This window comes from Carassius gibelio, chromosome B16, assembly GCF_023724105.1.
Source record: "Carassius gibelio isolate Cgi1373 ecotype wild population from Czech Republic chromosome B16, carGib1.2-hapl.c, whole genome shotgun sequence".
Lineage (NCBI taxonomy): Eukaryota > Metazoa > Chordata > Actinopteri > Cypriniformes > Cyprinidae > Carassius > Carassius gibelio.
This window is the reverse complement of record NC_068411.1, coordinates 24,444,653-24,465,046: the sequence shown is the minus strand read 5'-3', so window position 1 is coordinate 24,465,046 and position 20,394 is coordinate 24,444,653. Positions and strand designations below refer to the sequence as shown.

The 20,394-nt window shown below is 37.8% G+C and overlaps 1 protein-coding gene across 1 annotated transcript in view; it reads left to right on the top strand.

Annotated features, from left to right (window-relative positions):
• The window catches only part of LOC127974401 (R-spondin-2-like), a 52,739-nt gene that overhangs the window by 12,969 nt on the left and 19,376 nt on the right, over positions 1 to 20,394 (top strand). Inside the window, exons 3-5 of the mRNA XM_052577635.1 lie at positions 8,965 to 9,153; positions 18,499 to 18,642; positions 19,092 to 19,280. Coding sequence (XP_052433595.1) covers positions 8,965 to 9,153; positions 18,499 to 18,642; positions 19,092 to 19,280 — 522 coding nt within the window. The remainder of the gene's footprint in view (positions 1 to 8,964; positions 9,154 to 18,498; positions 18,643 to 19,091; positions 19,281 to 20,394) is intronic.

Below are 20,394 nucleotides of genomic sequence, written 5' to 3'. Positions count from 1 at the left end.
GTGACATCAGGGTGTGACGTGTAATGTACGAGTCGAAAACGTTAGGCACGTTATACTTTCACTGAAGCAAGCGAACGATCTCGGCGTCAGCGCGGAAAGCGAGGAACTAACTGATCTCCACTTCATTAGAGTTATATAATGAGCAATAACGTGCGTCATCACTTCGACACGGCATTAGATCTGGCTTTTATTCACACAGCGCTCATCCCGGGTTGAACCCGGCAATGTTACTAGGTCCCCGACCCGGGTTCAATGCTGGAATCAATCCCGGGACGTGGTTGCTTTCACACAGAAGGCGACCCGGCAATGTTCCGGCAATATGCCGGTTCCGACATGCAGTGTGAAAGGGGCTTAGGTCCTCAACCTGGAAACGATCCCGGAATCAATCCCAGGACATGTTTGCATTCACACAGAAGGTGATCCGGCATTTTCCAGGGACTAACGTGTAGTGTGAAAGGGGCTTAAGTCATACAGATTTGGAATGACATGAGAGTCAGTAAAAGACAGAACATTTATTTTTGGGTAAATCATCACTCTTGCATAACTTTGTATTGGATTGATGGATTGCAGTGGTATTATTATAAAGTGGCATGAGATTGGACCACTGGCAGATGTGGAAAAGGAGGGTCTTGTTAGGTCCACTAATGCTCAATGGTGTGAAAAAATCCCAAGCACGCTGTTTCTCTGATCTTTGGCCGTGACGTTGCTCTTTCTCCATGCAGGGAACTCACAGCCAGCTCCTTAGCATGTGTGTAGAACAGCATGTGTGACTGAATTGCGGGATTCAGAACCCATTGTGCCACAGGTGTGAAAATTAGGTGTGAGGTTTATGTGTGATAAATTACCAACAGGTGTGTTAATTTTAACTGTTCCACTTCCCACCCTCTCCACCACCACCCTCCTGTCTTTGCTTCTGTACCACTTTCTTTATACTGCTATCTTTTGAAGCATAAATTAAAGAGTTCAATATAGATTAATTCAATTTAATAAATGTAAATATAATCATTATCTAGTAATGATGCCAGTGGAAGAAGAACGTAATAAAATTAAGTTTATATTCAAGATGAATTCTCTCTCCTTTTTATTTTTATTTTTTTTTGGTATATCTTTTTTATCGTCCTTTTCTCAGACCCACACCTCACCTCTTCTCTATAGGCCTGAGAACATAACAGAACATCTAACTCTGAGAAGAATTTATGGAGTGGAAAAAGTTGCTGACTTCCAAATTCCATTCCAAAAAAATAGTGAGCTGTGCAGAAACATACAACACATTTTCTCACACACAGCTCGTCATGACAGATTGCCTTTTGCAACTTACAGCACCTGCATATCTTTGGTCTACACATAAAGCAGTCTTTTTTTTTATGTGTACGAGATGCATAACAGGCAAAGTGCTATTTCATCTCTCATTCAAAACACCCATTGTTCCTTTGTGAACTGAAGGCAGTTTCAAAAGGTGTCAGCACATGAACAACCATTCATTGTATTTTTACATTGTATTCATTTTAACGGGAATTTTCAAATGGAATTTACAATATGGCAACTCTTTCATACTTAATTGCAGCCTACTTTAATTTAATGTGAATCACTTTTCACAACCCATTAATATAAGTAGTAATGCAATGTAATTAATTGATTCCTTTTTTACATCTGTTTCTTTAAACTCTTTTTCTCATGTATCATCTCTCGCAGGTTATGAACACAAAAATGTCAAGACTTTTAATCAAGTAAATGTATAAATGTTTTATCGATGAGGAAATTTTATAGCTCAGTTTAAGAGTAAGAGTTGAAATTATTGGCTACCTTAACCATATTTGTTACTACTTGAATGATTAAGACAAGTCAACAATAATCAGTCCCTGTGTGTGTGCTCTACAATCTATCTGTGAACTAAAAAGCCATGCCAGGGTATTAGTATACAAGTCAGTAGGTTTGCCCTTAGGTTCCCTGAATCCATTTTTGTCCTGCACCAACTGCAAGCAAACACTAACTCCAGTACCAGCTGCCCGAGCTTAAAAGGTATGTTTGGATATCAAATCTACCAAATCAATCGCAGTGATCCAATCAACAAACCAATCGGTGCTTGCCATGTCTCCCAGGCCTGTATCATTGGAACACTCTCACTAAGCTAATAAGCCAGTACAGTGAAACAAATGTGTTTGCTCAGACACATGGTGCAGAATCATTATAAGTAATGGGATTGCCCTAAATTGTAAACATATGCATACAGTACAATCTGTTAAAGTAAACTGGAGGTGGGTGTGGGTGTGTGGGGGGGCATGGATGCCTAAATCCTGACTATTTCCAGCTGCAAAGTAGTCGGAGGTGAAGTCCAGCATATTTTCTGCTAAATTGGAAGAGAAATGTGCCTGTAGAGCAAAACGTACTCTTGCCATATACCACCATTCTGGCTCTGGTGTATTAATCTTCAGCTAAGTGTGATTTCCATACCCATGACCATGACAAATAAAGTCACATGCAACAAATGCGGGTGGATTGATGCAGTTTTCCATGTACTGTCTTCAACCATGTGGAACAATGTGGGGACTGGCACACTTTTAGTGGATGATCTGAAAGTTTTATTGCATACTCCCAGTTTCTTTTCCATTATAAGAGACGAGCGTTTCTGATTCTAAATGCATGGTTCACCCAAAAATACTTACCCTTATGTTGTTCCAAAGCCATATGGTTTTCTTCCTTCCACAAGTGGAGATTACAGTTGAATAGTGAATTGTGACTGAGACTGTCATTCAGTCTAACATCTCCTTTTGTGTTCCACTAAAGAAGGTTCATACAAGTTTGGAATGACACAATGAGTAAATAATGACAGAATTTCAAAATGAGCCAGGCGATGAAGACTGACTTCATTCCCAGTAATGTGAAGCTTATTGCTCAATAACAACTTTGAACGTTGAATGGTCTTAGTATATTTATCATATTTTATCACTTTGTGCTCTGATAGATTAGTGTGGTGGATTTTGATTGATGGTTTTGATTGGTGATGGATTGTTGAAATATTTAATAATAATTTTTGCTAATTGAAATAAAGCTGAATTAAATAAAAATTTAGATATTAGAAGAACCATAAACTGAAAAACAATTGTAGAAATTTAGTCTTGGCAACTACCTGAAGCAAAATTGAAGTTGAGTTGAAGTACTAAATAAATAAATAAATAAATAAATATATATATATATATATATATATATATATATATATATATATATATATATATATATATATATATATATATATATATATATATATATATATATATATATATATATATATATATACATGGGTTCGTTTCCTGGGGAAACCACACGGGTAAAAAAAATAAATTATATATATATATATATATATATATATATAACACCATTATAACAATGTCATATAAATCATCTGTAAAACTTTGTATAATATTAAGAAGAATCAGACTGTAAATGATCCCACTAATATTTAACTTAGTAGGAGTGTTATGCCATGTGCGAAGAGGTAAAGAGAATAATCTTCATATATTTGTCAAACAATTCTCAATAGTTGGAAGAACATCAAATTAGCCACAATGTTGCAGATACTGTACAATGATTCTTCATGGTTTCCTCTTCCCCTTTCAGTGTTTTTTAACTTTTTACAGCTATTGAATCTTGACAATATCATATGACGCATGATATCATCAAGATTTTAGAGACAGGGATGTCGTCATGAGATGATGTCAAAGGCTTTTGTTATAGTGTGAGAAAGAGAGATCACTGGAAGTTGTTGGCAGTGTTTGTTTGAAGTGGGGGTTTGCCATTTCTTCCCGGCCCAAGGCGATGAACGTCACGGTTGTTTGAGAGTCTTTAAACATACCTTAGACAGTTTTTTTTTCAATTGGATCTCACTCACATTGCAATTACTGTTGATCAGGATTCAAAACAAAGCCAGCCAAAGCTGAATGAAGGCAACAGACTCCAACAATGCCATCATATGTTGTGTTATGAGCTTGTGATTCGCATGAATGGAAGACCAAGAATTTTGCGTTTACCTGAATGAGCCACAGTCTCCCCACAGAAACTGGGCACAGTGAAACTAGCACAGATTATTGTTGGCCAGATATTTCACTCCTTTCAAGTTACATTTCATTGCACTATTGTCCGCAGATGAATATTTGTCAGCAGATGGATGCCTTACCTGTCATTTGATTTTCTTGAGAGATGATGTCAGCAGTGATGTGCCGATTATAAATGAGAGAGAAAAGTAAGTGCCCAGAAAAGTGTGGCTAGCGATTAAGAGAATGAGGGAAAGAAATGAAAACACAGCTAAGAACAAAATAACATCTTCAAAAGAGGTAGACACTTCTTTTTGCTCCCCCAACAAATCAAGACATTCACCTCGAATCCATTTGTACTGCTGCTTTTGTGTTCACTCATATAACCTCATGCTTGGCTGACAGAAATGGTGGAGACAGTATTACCAAACTTTTTGTTGGCTCATTTACACAAAACCGTGTCACACGCTAGACAGTTTGCAGAAATTGTGTTGTCTTCTGATCAGACTGCAGTAAATTGGAGTTGTTTTGGTGTCTTTAGCACAGATGTTCAAAGAGGACTAAACCTTTGTGAAAACAGTTGTTTAGGTTGTAAATGGATCGTTTAATGCATGATGAAAGAAGGCACTTGCATATTTTGGTTTCATGAAACATTTGTCCTGCGCTCTCAGTGTAAACTCTTTCGATTTGTTATGGGAAAGGGCAGTTCAAAGAGTGCACAGGTTGTCCGGTCATATTGCATTTGCAATCATTTTATAACTGAATATGGGTGTAAAGCTACAAAATTTCATTCGATTATGAAATGTAATAGTCCATTATAATATACAATATGTTACAAAGGCCATCTCATATTACTGTACCTACACGCATTTGCAACAGAGGTTGACAAATGCTCCATTTAAATGAGGAAAGTTCTTGCTGCAGAGTTTGTATTTCAGCATTATTATTAATAATAATTGCATGCATCAGTTTCAGCAAAGTATGTTAACTGTTGTCATTTTGCTCCCCAGTGGTGATTTTGATTCTTATTTTTTACGTGTATTGAAAATATGCTTTTATTAGCCTTGACTTATGATGATTATTTGTTAATTTACACATTTTAATGATCAGTTGTTTATATTAAGTTCAGTAAATTGTCTGCCATTGATGTGCACATCTAATACACATATCAACAGTCTACTTAAATGAATAGTTCACCTAAAAAATTTTTATAACCTTATTGTTTGAAACTTGTATGACTTTTGTTCCTCAGTGGAACACAAGATATTTTATTTTAAATGTCTCTGCATTTTTTTTGTGCGTACATTAAAAGTCAGTGAGGTCCAATGTTGTGAAAGAAAGATTTACAGAAATGTCATATTTGAGAGAAGTATTCCTTTAACGTCTGTTTGTATTAGTTTGCTTAAGGTATACTATCCTTTCCTTTTATTAGATTATTAATAATTATACACAAATTGAAATTTGGATGAGAAATAGAGACTATGGGCCTGATGTATTATTTTAATTTAGGGGTGGATTTTGTGAAATGCTAAAACAATAAAGTGTTCTTCTTTCTTAAAAAAAAAAAAATCAACAAGAAATAATTATTCTTTTGTTACATACATGCGTGCCAGCATAAGTTACCCCTTCGCAGGTTAACATGACAGACCTATGGTAAAGTTTAAAGCTCATACTGGTATAATTCTTGGAACAAAAAGCACTCTTAGCAGCCAAATTTGGCTTATCCACTGTAATTTACGTAGAACTCAAAATTCTGCCAAACCGACACACTTAGATAATTAGCGTTCTAAAGTGTCTTAAAAACATAGCCAGAGATGTTGTTTACATGTATGAAAGCCACTGGGATCATTCCGTTTTTCTTGGATGACTTTTTTTAATTTAAACAACGAGAGCATAGATGACACATAATAATTTTGACATAACATTCATTTCTATTCAACTCAAGTTTAGGTATAAATAGAGTTGAATGCTGAATATGAATAGGGTCCCACTGAGGCACTGTCTCTTTTTTGTTTCCCCTCTTGGGTCCCAGTGTCTCTTTAAAACCCGATTTGATAGTGATATTGGAAAGCCATCATATTTTCTGGCTTAGAGCTTGAATTTGATCCCCTCTATGAATTGATGAAAATACGATGCGGAATGGAAGACTCCAGTCATTGCTTCAGGTATAAATCAGCTGGCGGTAAAAAGATTTCCGTAAAATGTGGAAGCACTGGGCCCTCGAGGGTGGCTCTTGGACACCCTTGCCCTAGACACACCAGATCCCAGCCTCCTTTTTGACATGCCTGTGGTCAGAGCTGGGAAAGCCGTCCTCAGACATGCTGCTGATCCAAAAATCTCAAATGAGGCAAAAAACGTCTTGCGTCTCTTATTCTTTCCATTGATAATTGCTAGACCAGTGAGAGCGCAATCCCATCAATACATGTCTGAATGTCATGCAATATAGTTGATAACAACCAAACACTAGGCAATGAGGGAAATGGCATGACCATGCCGGGCGATCGATGCGCTGATTTGATCATTCAAGGTCATGTTGACAGCAGTAGTTAAAGAAATCATTTAAGTGCCGCAAGGCTTTGCTGAAACAACTCCGACAGTGGGATAAAATAAATAACACCCCTATGATTAAGGAACAGGGGAAACGGTTTGTGATATTGCCATACCACCCTCAATTAGGGAAATTCAATAAGGGAAACACTGCGATCGTTCTCGGCTTTTTGAAGTTCCAACCTCACGCCAGTCCCAGTTTCCGCCCGATCTCTGCACTACAATCGCAATCAGGTCTGAAGTGTGTGGGCTGAGTCTGGGAGATTTTTACCAATTTACGGTGAATGTCATGTTTCTATAAACATGTTCAAACTGTATACCATATGTCTTTACGTGTGGTTTGGGAAAAAATGTGTCCAGATCATTTCCTCATCACAAAAACTCTGAGGTCACGTGGCATGAAATAAGCTACACATTAAAATGGTCTATTTTTTGTTACCATGAAAACAGCATGATACTACATACTATGTGTGTATGTATATTTCCTCTTGATGTATACATCCTAATCAGTTCTTGGGCTTTTTGTACAGACCAGATGATTGGCAACATTGCATTGTTACAATATATATTTGACTGTGTGTGTAGCACAGTACTGCCTGTGTGACATATAGATAACAAATGTTGTCTGGTGATTACAAACGATTACAAACGAAAGAACTACCTCCAGTACAACCGGTAAAAAAATTTAATAATAATAATTCTATAAAACAGATTCAGGTTTACTGCATGTCTGTCATCACATATTTAGGGCTCTGATCTTAAGCAGTCAAAACATTTTCAGGCCAATTTGAAATAGAACATTAGCATTTAGGCATGAGGTTGTGTCTCATTACGCCCCCAAGTATATCTTTAATAAATCTTTGAGCACTAGGAAGGACCTCATTCACCTGAACATTGACATAAGCACGACAACATTTGAATTAAGTGAACAGGGAGCTGCCAGTGCTTACTGATTTTAAGGTGCTTTCTGGGAATTTCCAGGGATCAAACTTTTTAGGACAATAACCCTTTAGGACATTGACTAGAAATTCCTCAGTTAAGAACCAGATTGAGACAAAATGATACAAATGAGAATGTTAAGAATAATTTTACTGAGAGTGTTTATAAATGACACTGATTACATGAAAAATCTTTTAGAAGCCATGCTGAAATTGCATTCTAAATTATTTATTCAGACTTTAGAAAAAATGATGGGAAAAAAGGGAATGGGGAAAAAGGTCAGTGAAGTGCATGATATTTCATAAAGCATTGTGGTGGGTCGTCCAGTTCGGACTGTTACTCTATCTTGGTTTGTGATATTTAAAACTTGGCTTCAATCAATAGCAATGTCTTTGGTTTGCAGCTATTGTGTGCGCCCAAGGACATTTTCCTGTAAAGAGGACGCTAAGGAACTTACATTAAGAGACCTTTATTGTGAAACGGTATGGTCGTTACTGGCTCTTTTGTCTTCTACCAGCAACATGATCCCGCTCAGAGTCGATGCGGTTTTGGGCTTTCATCGGCTGTCTGAACTCTACATACAGGAGTTGAGCATTGAATCAAATCACTGCTGCTCACATCGAAAATGGTTTCCTCTGCAAAAACGTCAGGCCTCTCTAGTGTCACAGTAATGACAGTTTCTTTAGTCAGTGAAAGTTTTATGTGTCAATGAAAATGTCTGTGACAGTTCTTTAGCGGCACAAGTTTAACCGTTCAACAAAGCACTTTGCAGTTAGCTTGCTCTGTGGTGTAGTGGTTTACGGCTTAACGTTGCTGGTTCGGTTGCAAGACGCAAGTCATGAGCTAATACCATGTTCCCTTGAGCAAGGCACTTATCCTCATTAAGTGTAAATGTACAGTAAGTTGTATCCTTACTACAGTAGGTCAGGATTAGAGTTGACAATATTCCTGTATTTAAGCAAACAAACTTGCATTAAATATTAAATTCATATGGGATGCAGTCTTCATGTATTTCAGCATCTTCCACCAAACTCTTAGAAAAGCTTCAGAATTTTTTTTCCATTTGTATTGGTTTGGTTTACTATTCAATACACATTTGCATACAGGTGTCAGTGTTTAACTATTGCATATTAGAATAAAAATGCAAAGGCAAATACACACAATCGGACACTTTCTATCGTAAGTTATTAAAATGCATATATTTTTACAACAAATGCGATGATGTCAGTAAACTTGTATCTTAAATGCATTTTAGCACTTAATTTATTTTACGATAACACAAATACTGCTGAATACACTTTTATTTTTAATTTGTGATGAATTATCACCAATGTTTTACTGGAATAGCAAGTGACAAGTGGTAAAGAAATGTAGAGTGTTGGCAAGTCAAGATGTTACTTGGTGTTATTAGCTGGTAAAAGTATCTATTTTGTGTCTTGCTTCATTGCAGCTAGCTATGGAGCTTATCCCATCTGTAAAGGCTGCTCGGTGTGTTCCAAGGACAACGGGTGTATGAACTGCCAACCCAAGCTCTTCCTGTTCCTGAGGAGGGAGAGGATGAGGCAGTATGGCGAGTGTCTCCATGCCTGTCCATCGGGCTACTATGGTGTGCGCGGGACAGAGATCAACATGTGCTCCAGTAAGATCCTACACTTTCCCTCTCACATACACACACTGCCTGTTTTGTAGATGCTAATGCACAGACATGCTGGTTTAGCATGGATTTGAGTGAGAGTTTAGCCCTATTCATGTGGTCACATACTGTGAATACTTTAAGTGAAGGAATACTGCCATGTATTTGATGTGCAAAACGCTTGTAGCTTGTAAATTTGTTTTGAGTGAACTGACAAATCTGTTAATTTGGAAAGTTATGACTTTGCATATTGACCTTTTCCCCAAGCATTTTCCATGCGCCATTAGTGGTTTAAAGGCTTTCTGACATACTTAGAGCATGCGAGTCCCTTAAAACAGCACTCTTCGCAAACTTACATTGCATTGTGAAAGCAGTTCTAGTTGTATCATCTACGTTGTAACATTGTGTTGATGTGTAGTCTATTTGTATGTGATTTCCCTAATTAACACAGGAGGACGTTTATCAGATTTCATCAATTGTCTAGTTAGTTGTTGGAGTCACCCATGCTTAGAAACAATAGCAAAACAGGAAAACAAAATTCTTATATTTGTCTGCAAAGGGCAACATAATAGTCCTATTGGAATTATGTATCGCTTTCCTTCCATGCCTTGTATTTTATAACCTTATTTTAACATTTGCGCCAGGCCTGAGACACTCTGGACCTCTGAGGTTAAGTGAAAAGCCTGAGGTGTTGGCTTTGTGTTTCATGTGAAAACAAAACTCTAACTCTTTGGATTGTTAAGCCAAACTCCTGACAGACAGACTAAAAACCTCAGAGGAGTGTGTCAGGACCTACAATACTAATAAACCCAGATGCTGTACAGAAACCCTTGTATAAAAAATGAGTTCTTTCTCACTCAACAAACTTGATACAGATTTATCTGCCAGTTTTATAAAAAGAGGAGGGGAAACATTTAAACGGCTCATTTACCATAAACTGGGTGTACCAGCCGAGGCTACTTCGCATTATGGAGTTTTCCCGTTCTCGACCGCTAATCAGATTCATCAACCTACATTTTGTTAGTTCTTCAGCGGTGGAGAAAGGAAAAAGACATATTGTTCTCTGAGACTGTGTCCTCGAACCATTCTCTGTCCTGGGTGAATTTTGATTTTAAATTATACTGATATGTGGCCAGTTAATCTGGATTCCTTTCATGGAGAACTTCTTCCAGAACAAAACCTCACATTGTCACGTAGCATCAAATCTCAGCGCAAAGCCTACTTTGATGTGATCGCTGTTTCAGTCATGACTTTGTAATCCAGCTTCGCATTTGACCCTCCTCCTTAAATTATGCTTTTTCTGTCGTCTTTGCTAATCTCTTCATGTCTGTCAGTCATAATGGAATGTTCTATCAGGGTTAGTGCAAGAACTAATCGTCGGGTCACTGGGAACAATTTCGAACACACGACAGCCATTAAAAGTCACTCCATTTTCTTTCTTGTCCAGGTTTTCAGCGCAACTACGCTCTTCCAAGAGCCTGGAACGGTGGATCACATTGGAGTTGACCATGTTTTTTAAAAAAAAAACTGGCTCTGAAATCACTTAAGCAGCAGCTGCTTATCATTAGACTTTAAGTGTGTGTGTGTGATCCTATCATGTTTAAGAATGCTTTGCAGAATCGTTGGGCCTGAGTGAAAACAAAAGCAAAGAGGAGACAGGTTTGCACTACATCAGTGCAGACTCTTCCGCTGGAGCCGTGGGGTGGGGTCGCATGCTTTTGAAATCCTCTAACCAGATTGAATGCTCTGACCTACCTCTGGCAAGCATCATGTGCGTGACCCAAGCATCTCGAATGAGTAGAAGGAAGGCTGGACTTGTTTTTCTCTTCTTTTAGATGATGTTCTGAACCTACATGGAGATCAAGCTTACTTTGTTACCAAGCATACTTGCTTGTAAATTAAATTATAAATTCTATATATTTAAATATATATTTATAAGTCTGTATAGTTGACTTAAAGGGATAGTTCACTGAAAACTGTAAATTTTTACTCATGCTTACATTACATTTACATTTATGCATTTAGCAGACACTTATATCCAAAACGACTTTTCAACATTCAACATTTTTTTTTTTTTTTTTTTTTTTTTACCTAACGTGTTCTCCTGGAAATCGAACCCACAATCTTTTGTGTTGCTAACGCAATGTGCTACCACTGAGCCACAGGAACACTGAGCTTATGTCAATGATTTACTGCGGCCCCACTATATATTTAGTGGCCTTAACTACTAAGTACTTACTGTACATCAAAAATATAGTACAATGTACTAACTGTGTTCAGATTGTATTGCAAAATACTTTTGCTGCTATTGAGGTGGGATACAGGTAAGGTTAGGGACAGGTTTTGATGGTATGGGTAGGATTAGGGGTGGGTTAAAGTGTAAGGGATGGATCAACAGTGTAATTATAAATGTAATTACAGAAATTAATTACAGATGTAATTAGATGCAGGTATTTTTTTTAAATATAAAATATTTAAAGTACAATGTAAATAATGTGTATGCACAAAATAAGTGCATTGCATCAAATAAGTAGTAGTTAAGGCCACTTATTATAGAATGGACCCAATGAAAGTCAATGGGGTCATTCATCACAGTAATTGTCATATCATTTGTATAATTTAAATAAAATTCAAATAAAATAAAATATAAATATTACATAATAAACTTTAAAAACTATAAATTTTGCCCTGGCAACTAACTGAAATAAGTTTTAGTGCTTAGTTTTTCTAAAACTGAAATAATAAATAGAACAAATAATAATAAAAAAGTAGTAAAAATGACAAAAGCGCATAACTGAATGACTAAAACTTCAAATTAACAGGTTTATAACAACATGAGGGTGAGGAAATTAAGAAATTAAGTTTTGGGTGAACTATCCATTTAAGAGCAGAATTTTTTTAACATTTGGATATCAAGTAGTTAAACAACATCAATACGGAGTATATTAATACACCTTAATTTACAGTAAATGCAATTAAATAAAACCAACTAATAAACAAGCGGAACACAATTATATATCTCATTAAAAACTGTAACAAAAATCTGGATTATAGTTTTATTGCTACATTGAAAAAAAAAAAAAACATTTAAAACAGCAGGGAGTTTTATTTTGTAAGAATGAACCATCCAAATGAAGCGACTTGCTTCATGGTGTTATTTGAGAGAAACTTACTTGGAGAGCATGTTTAATCATTACCTGATTGTTTGACTGTTTGCAAAATTAAATATGACATAAATTAGTAGCTTCTCTGCTGTTGGTAAGTTGCTCCTAAACACTGCTGCAGCCTACCACTGAAGCTAACCAGATAAAAAGAGAGAGTGGGAAGGATGAAGGAGGAATAAATGATAGAAAAGAGACTCTGAATGTAGAGAGAAATTTTTTCCAGGTTGTCAAGTGAAAGCCCCCTTCCTCATCTATCTTGAACCCTCCTTTTCTCCTTTCAGATTTTAAGACTTTCAGTGTCACCACAAGTAAACCCCCACGCTCTCTTGCTCACAGATGCATAAGCAGATATATGAAACGGTTCCAGACTGAGAATTAGGATAAAACTTGCAAGCAGAGACTAGTTTTAACCATAACCTTTACAGCAGCCATCAAGGTACTTACCAGCTTACTGATACTTCTCCTCATGGAGGCAGAGCTGGGAGTTTTAATGCTGACTTGAAAAAATATCGTTCATGTGATTGATAGCCTATGTTAGTAAGCAGCCTTCCACTGAATAAAAGATATTGGCCCCAGATGACCTCCTGTTTGTCCGCATGTGAAGTTCCCTGTTCTCTCTTTACTCATATGGAAACCCTTTGTAGAGCTTTCTGATTGCCAATATCCTAGACGTGTAGTTCAAGTATCACAGTTCATCCAGGACTAGTATATGTGCCACATGAGAGCCCCCATGTCAAGGATAATTGTTTCATCCAATTTAATACTATGTTTTATCGTCCCTGGTGTTGTAAAATCTGTTCCTATTGTTCTGTTGTTGTAAGTATTCCCACTTTGTCACTATTTTAAATGGGCATTTCAGTAAGTCTGCTCGAAACCTTCCTAAGCTTCTGAGTTTTACGGGTAGTTTTGATAATCCAATGGGACTGAGGTGGACCTCAGCCACACGAAAGGACTCTAGCTGCCTAAATTGGTACCCAAATGTAGTTAAAGAATCAACGCAATTCCACAATATGTCCTTCCAATGAGGTAACGAGTCCTGTGCCGTCTGGGAAAGAATGGGCTGCAGTTAAAGCGATGTCATTTGGGACCTGCAAAAGAACAGTTGCCGTTGGCCTTTCTCTCAAACCAGAGAATTCGATTTGCCAGACAGCGTAAGTGGTGCACCTATCCTTTAACCCAGAGAGTTTTATAGGTCAGTTTGGTCATCAAGAATTTAGACGGCTCTTGTAAAGTTGAATTTAATACACTGAACATTTATAGAGACTTTAATAGTTGTCATTTTTGTTATGATTATAGTGGTCTACAAAAAAACAACAGTTTTTCGCCACACTTAAAATGAATGAACGGCATAGCATTTAAAAACAAAACATCAAACCAAGTGACATCTGTAAGCAATTGATGTTAGACTTTTAGAATGACTTTCCAACCAATTGAACATTTAACTACTAATGTTTGTCAACCACAATATGTTTTTTATGTAAATTACTGTTATTTATTTAGCCACTTAGTTTGATCAAATGAAATGCTAATGCAGTAACATTTATACAAAAAGGTGGAATATGCCATTTTTTAGTTATCAGTGTAACTTAGCGGAACTACACAAATAAAGTTTGTTTTCAGACAACCTTTGCAAAAACACCCATTTTGCGTGAACAGGTGAAATTACGCTGTTTCCAAAAACATTACGAATACTTTTACTTGAAGTATTGTTTACCTGTCGAGAAGAATCTTTGCAAGTTCAGTTGGATCAACGGAATCCCAAACATTCCATCTCATTTCTCCATCTTGTAAAAACTCTGCCGTTTGTTTAGCCTTGTTTAACCCTGTTGTCTGTCACTCTGTATTTTGGCAAGTCTTTGAATTTTGACTTGCACTTCGGCAATAGAATCAGAATTTTTCAGCGGCTAAACACCGGACAGAATGAAATGATTGCACAGACATTTTAGCTTCTGAGACTTCCAAAGAAGTCACACAGCTGGTGAAAACTGGTAAACTTACAGTTAAGTATCTAAATAAATTTGTATTTAGCTTCCTCTCTTGAATGAAGCTGAAAATAGATGCTCCAAGCTCCTTAAGAAAAAACCCAGAGGGCTTGTTGTACCCACTGGCACAGCAAAATGACATTTTTGGGTGTGAGAAAGTCAACCACATGATGTGCTCACCATAAACAAAGCAGGTCAGATGGGACAGTCTCTTTCAGCGAGGCACTTTCAGTATGAGAAATGGAAAAATGTAGCCGGATTTAGCACTCCACAAGCATGGGCATCCCTTTTGCACCGCAGATGGCTGCCAAATACTATGCACTGGTTACTGTGACCTCAGGACCGGCTAACAAATTTACCCCTTGTTTACAAGGAACTGCCATACAGGATTAAAAGTCGATTTTTAGTAGAAAAAGAAGTTACCGTTACATGTTTAATTGCTTAAAAATGGAGTAAACTTTCAACAGCCCTGGCCAACGTGGTTCACAGCCGCTTGAATATGACACAGGCTCGAATGTCCACAGTATAATTTGCTTTATTGTTTTTTTTGTTTCATCCAGACCACAGCAGAGAGGCATTCCTGCCACAAGTCTTTCAGGATTAGATCACCCCTAAAGCTTGATGATTCAACTCAACATGCACTTGACTTGAAAACCACACTGAAAGCCAAGTGGAAAAAAAGGACAAACATAAATCACAAGCAACAGTTTGCAGCAGAGTAGGCAATTTCAGCTTCCTCTAATGTCCTGTTTAGGCTTATTTTTGCCCCTCTTGCATTGGGTTTCATCAGATTCCCACCGCTTGTCCTTTTTCCCATGTCTGTACGAGAAGTGATCTAATTATGTCATATTAGACTCCTGTTATCATCTAGGCCTTCAAAAGTGGCACCAAGGTTAATTCTATTGGAATAGAAGACCACCTTCATTGCAAAAAACATGTTTTATAGCACAGGGGTCTCAAACAGATATAAATGAATGAATTATTTTAAATAATTTCAAATTGTGTATCTTATGATTTGAAACCCCTGATCTATACATTCTCAATGATACAAATGAGGCTCTTGAACCCAAACTCCTATTTAGACACGTATAGCATTACTAATTTAGAGCGATTGTTGATATTGCAGCATCTGCACATGATCATGGATGACAAATGACATTTCATGACAAGTCAGTCCAGTCACTGTCTGAGTAGTGTGCCAATAGTTGCTCTTTCACTTTTTTCTCCTCAATTCCCTGTTGAAATAAGCGATCCAAAAGGTGATGACAGCCTTCCTTTGACTGCAATATATCAGGCGGAGGACAGAGGCGGCTTTTCTATTACAAAGCTCATTTATTAACTGTTGCTCCCTGTCATAGATTGGACATGTAGGGACATAGAGACTCTTAGAGCTCTGATTACTTTGGGAACAAAAGCGAGTGGATCCATCTGTGTGGCCTTCTTCTTCTCCTCAGACTCCACGCCAAGATCTCTACAGCACAGTGTAACTTGACCGGCCAGAGCACGTGTTTATCAAACAAAAGATGCAGTTCTGTCTCAGTGTCTTGGCTGATGTAAAGACAAGGGTGTTAAAGACAATGGCATGATGAAGATGTACTTTTTATTTTTGGTTTCAATGGCATGTTTTACATTCTTGCCCTGCAGCAAAACTACGAGACAACCTGGCTCGTTTCTTTAATTTGTGTCTCATCAGTTCAGTATTTGTTGCAGCCATGGCTTAGCAGTAAGAATCACTGGTGGTAAGTAACGAAGTAAAAATTCTTTGCTACTTTACTTAAGTATTTTTTTCGGGGATCTGTACATGAGATCTTTACTTGAGTATGTTTTATTTGCATCTACTTTCAATCTTACTCCACTACTTTATTAAAGACAAAGTTTACTTTTTACTCCGATACATTTCCCCATGCCCGCTTCAAGAATCTATTACACTGATTTTACAAACCAATGAAGAAATTTGGTTTTCTTTTGAAAAAAAGAACACGCGACTTCACGAGTTCTTTGCCAACATACGCTCACGCAGCAGTTAGTTCAAGGTGGAAGATGACCGCTAAAATAGGTGATAGTGCAGCTCTTGCTGCCCGCAATGATCCCGAGATTCCCGACAGGGATGACCCATGGCCATATCTCAAGGATATGTTTGAATTCACTGAAGTCAAGGGAGATTCTTATTGGCTGAAATGTCTTCTTTGCCTGCCACGGTTGAATGAAATTCCAGTATTGCTGTGCAAAAAATCAAATGCGATTTTCATGCTCATCTCATCAGTAAAGATGCTCCTGTAATTAGAAGTATATCCCCAGCACGTGCATTCAGATCAGGGTTGGAAGGTTTTCACAACATATCCTGACCAGTTGCTTCTCAAAACTGGTCCAAAACTAGACCAAACGCGTTTCCAGGAGGTTCCCCGATAAAAAATTGCTTCCCGGGGTTAAAATATACGTTTATTGGAAGGGTTGCCTTGGTAAAGTTCACATTTTAGGCGCTAAATATCAAGTTATTGGGATTGGGTTTTCTTCGACCAGCGGACATGAAAAACAACCACGGACTTGGCAACACTGGCAACACAAAGTTCAATCCCTATACTGCGATAAGGTTCGTCATTCTGCTTCATTCAAGATCTCTTTTGATTGTAAATCTAACAAATTCTTAAGTATCTAATCTTATCATTTGTTCAATTAAAACACTGCATATCACTCCCAAAACAACTGATCTGCTTAATTATTGATAATTAATGCTAATAATTAAGTAATGAAATTTTAAGGTTGGACCTATTATAATTAAGCTTAAGGAGAGATGCTTGACATGCAGCACTAGAAATATTGGTTTTGAAATTTGTGAAAGTTAAAAAAATACCGTATCACAGTCATTGGCATGGGAGTGATAAATGACGGTGATTGTGGTTGTTGGACTGCGATATGTGTGTGTTATTTTCTCTTCATGAGATTGTTTGGACTGGTTAAAGAAAGCGTGAGAGACCAGAAAAAGTGGGCGGAGGCTTCAGGGGTTCAAAGTAAGAAGGGGAAGGACTCGTTTGTTGGGAAGGAATGTAGTTGTGGAGACAGGCTGGATTGCTGGAGATGGTCTAATTAGGGGGGTTTGATGGTGAGAACCTTCACGAAACCCAGAGAGGTTCAGAGATTAAAGCACATGCGTTATCTCTTTGTAATGTGCCAGATTTTTTCTTTTAAATGTATGCTTACCTGTTGACTGGTAAAAGTTACCATCTTTCCGCTAAACATCCATGAACGGTGCCTTGATGTACCTGAGTGGAACCTGCAACCTGCTTCACATGGTTGTAGATAGCTGTAATCTGAGTGCCTATCAGGCAATCTGGCCTCTGAAGAAGCTTTAAAGATGCGCCATAAATTAGACAGCTCTCAGTGGCTCCTTTTAATTATGCAGGCCAGCGCATCGCCCTGTTGGTGTATCTCATGTAATTTTGCTCTGCCTGACGTGCTATTTGCAGAGTCACAACTTGATGAAATGCTGGCATGCTGCCCTTGATATGCTGTGGCAAGGCGGGGCATGGGAGGATCGGTGCGGCGGTATTGCCTCCTTCACAGTGTCCTGACCCCTCTTTTCCTTCCACCCAACTCTGATGTTAACACAGAAGAACTCCATCAGAATAAATCTGTTCACTTAGGCCTAGACTGTGGCCTTTTCTAGATTTCAATGCCAATCGTGATTTTATGCAGAGGCTTTCCTGAAAATTTGCTCATATATCATGCAAATAATTAATGATTTTAAGTTTTTTTTTTTTTTGTTTTTTTTTTGCTGAGCAATTTCATGTTACCTTCTTGAAAAAAAGAGAAAAGATTTATTAGTTATGGTTTTATGCCAATAAAGTATGCTACCACTTGCTCAGTCAAGAGAGCGAATGAGAACAGAACTTTACTTCTAACTCTGTATTCTTGAATGCTTTCTTTCTGTGAAGGGGTCATGATGAGGTAATTTCTCATTCCGGATGTCATCACGTCTTTGGAGTTCTATGCAGCCCTAAAAACTCTCACACCCCACACTCCCTAGCTTAACATGCATGTCAGAGGAAGTTGCACTGGAATATATCTCACTCCCTTAAAGAGAAAATTTTCAAAATGCATCAAAATGCCTTTTTCCTTAACCATAAACCAAACGATCCCCTCCCCCACCTTTCAGAAGGCTTTGTCTGCTCTCCCGACTGACGTCTGTCTCTCTTGTTTCTTCACAGGGTGCAGGATAGATAACTGCGAGGCCTGTTTCAGCAAAGAATTCTGCACAAAGTGCAAGCCTGGTTTTTACTTGCACAAGGGCCATTGCTTCGAAAAGTGTCCAGAGGGCTTTGCTCCTCTGGAGGACAATATGGAGTGTGGAGGTAAGTAAACCTTTTTATACAAGCCTACTAGAGAATCCAGATGGAGATGGTCATTAGTTGTTCCAAACTGGTCATTATCATTAGATGGATCAACTTCAATACCAGTGACCAACTCGTCAAACCAATTAAAAAGGTAAAGCTGGCATTTGGGACATATAGTGGGTGATCAATCAGCAAATGGCTTGAAAGAGTTAAACACTTTTTCTGACCAGCTAGAACCAGTTACTAAGTTCCCAAACACAGCTATTAGTTTAAGATCGATTTTAGACATCTAATTTTCAGTTCTTCAGTCCACAGAAGATATTTAAAATCTCCATTTTGTAACTTTAAACTTATCTGATTAAAGATATCGTTCATTGGGTGTACTATTACCGTATTGTATCTTATCATATCCAAACTTTTTCATCATGATCTAGTTCTCTAAATTCTAGTTGTGTTTCATCCAATAGAGGGTTGTGAGGTGGGCCAGTGGAGTGACTGGGGGAGCTGCACCAGAAGAAACAAAACCTGTGGTTTCAAGTGGGGTCTGGAAACCCGAACACGGCATATTGTGAAGAAGCCACCAAAGGACACAATACCATGTCCGACCATCGCCGAGTCCAGGAGATGCAAAATGGCTATGCGACATTGCAGAAAAGGTGAGTGTGTGTAATTGAACCAGCATATGTGCTCAAGCCTTCAATACAAGCCCTTGTTTAAGAGACAAATCATCCATTCCATCTGCAAATCGTCAATTTCATGAGATTTCCAAACCTTCTTCGCTCAAAGAAGGAAATAGCACTGCGGCCTTTTCGTCTGCATCTCACCTGTTTAATATTGAGCTCTGTTTTTTTTTTGACTGAAAAGGCGGCTGCCTAACCTCAACCCCTCGATTTGGGTTTTCAGTGTCGACTGGCATTTTCATTCATGATTTATTAGTATTTTTCCATGCTCACTTTAGCCAGCTCGCCTTAGTTTTTTTTTTCTATATTTTCTTGAGAGCGTATGTGTTCTCTCACTTATTCTCCTCTCCTCCCAGTGGAATTCCTTAAAGTATGAAGTGCAGGTTTCCTCAATGGTACTCTGTTTCCTTTCTCTATAAGAGAGTTATTTGCGGTAGGTGGTGCATGTATTTTACCACTAAAACGAGAAGTCAAATCGGAGGGAAAATATTTTTTGAGTAAATAGAGCCAAGGAAACATATTTTATAAGGGGTTTAGTTTGAGAAGAGATGGGCCAAGTTTACTCGTGGAAATAATTACCGTATTCAGGAGGGCTTATCAGGGAAAACTCACCATGATAATTAATCGAGACGTTTGCTTGCAGCTTCTTTCGTTCTGCTCACCTGAATAAACTTAAATCTTTTGCGGTCACTGACTTATGATACTGTCACACCGAGTACACATGTAAATTCAATTTCGGAGGTCAGTAAAGGACAGCAAATTCACATTGAGAACGTTTTTTGACTGATTATGGAAAGGTTAATTTTCAACCCAGAGACCTGAGGCAATACAAAGTTGAACTTACTCAGTTTCCACTGTTTATTTAGGTACCTCAGTCTTGTACTATATCTACATTTCCATTAAGTCCACTTCAGTATCAGGTTACAGAAACTGAATTTTGCTCTATGAGCTATTACCAGTTTTGAAAAGTGCATCGATAAAGCAGAATCCATTCATCTTCACTCAAATCATTTGTAAGACTTAAAAAAATGGCCTACATTTGTACATAGACACCCTGACAATTGCTTTGGAGAGGTGCTGATGGAGTGAA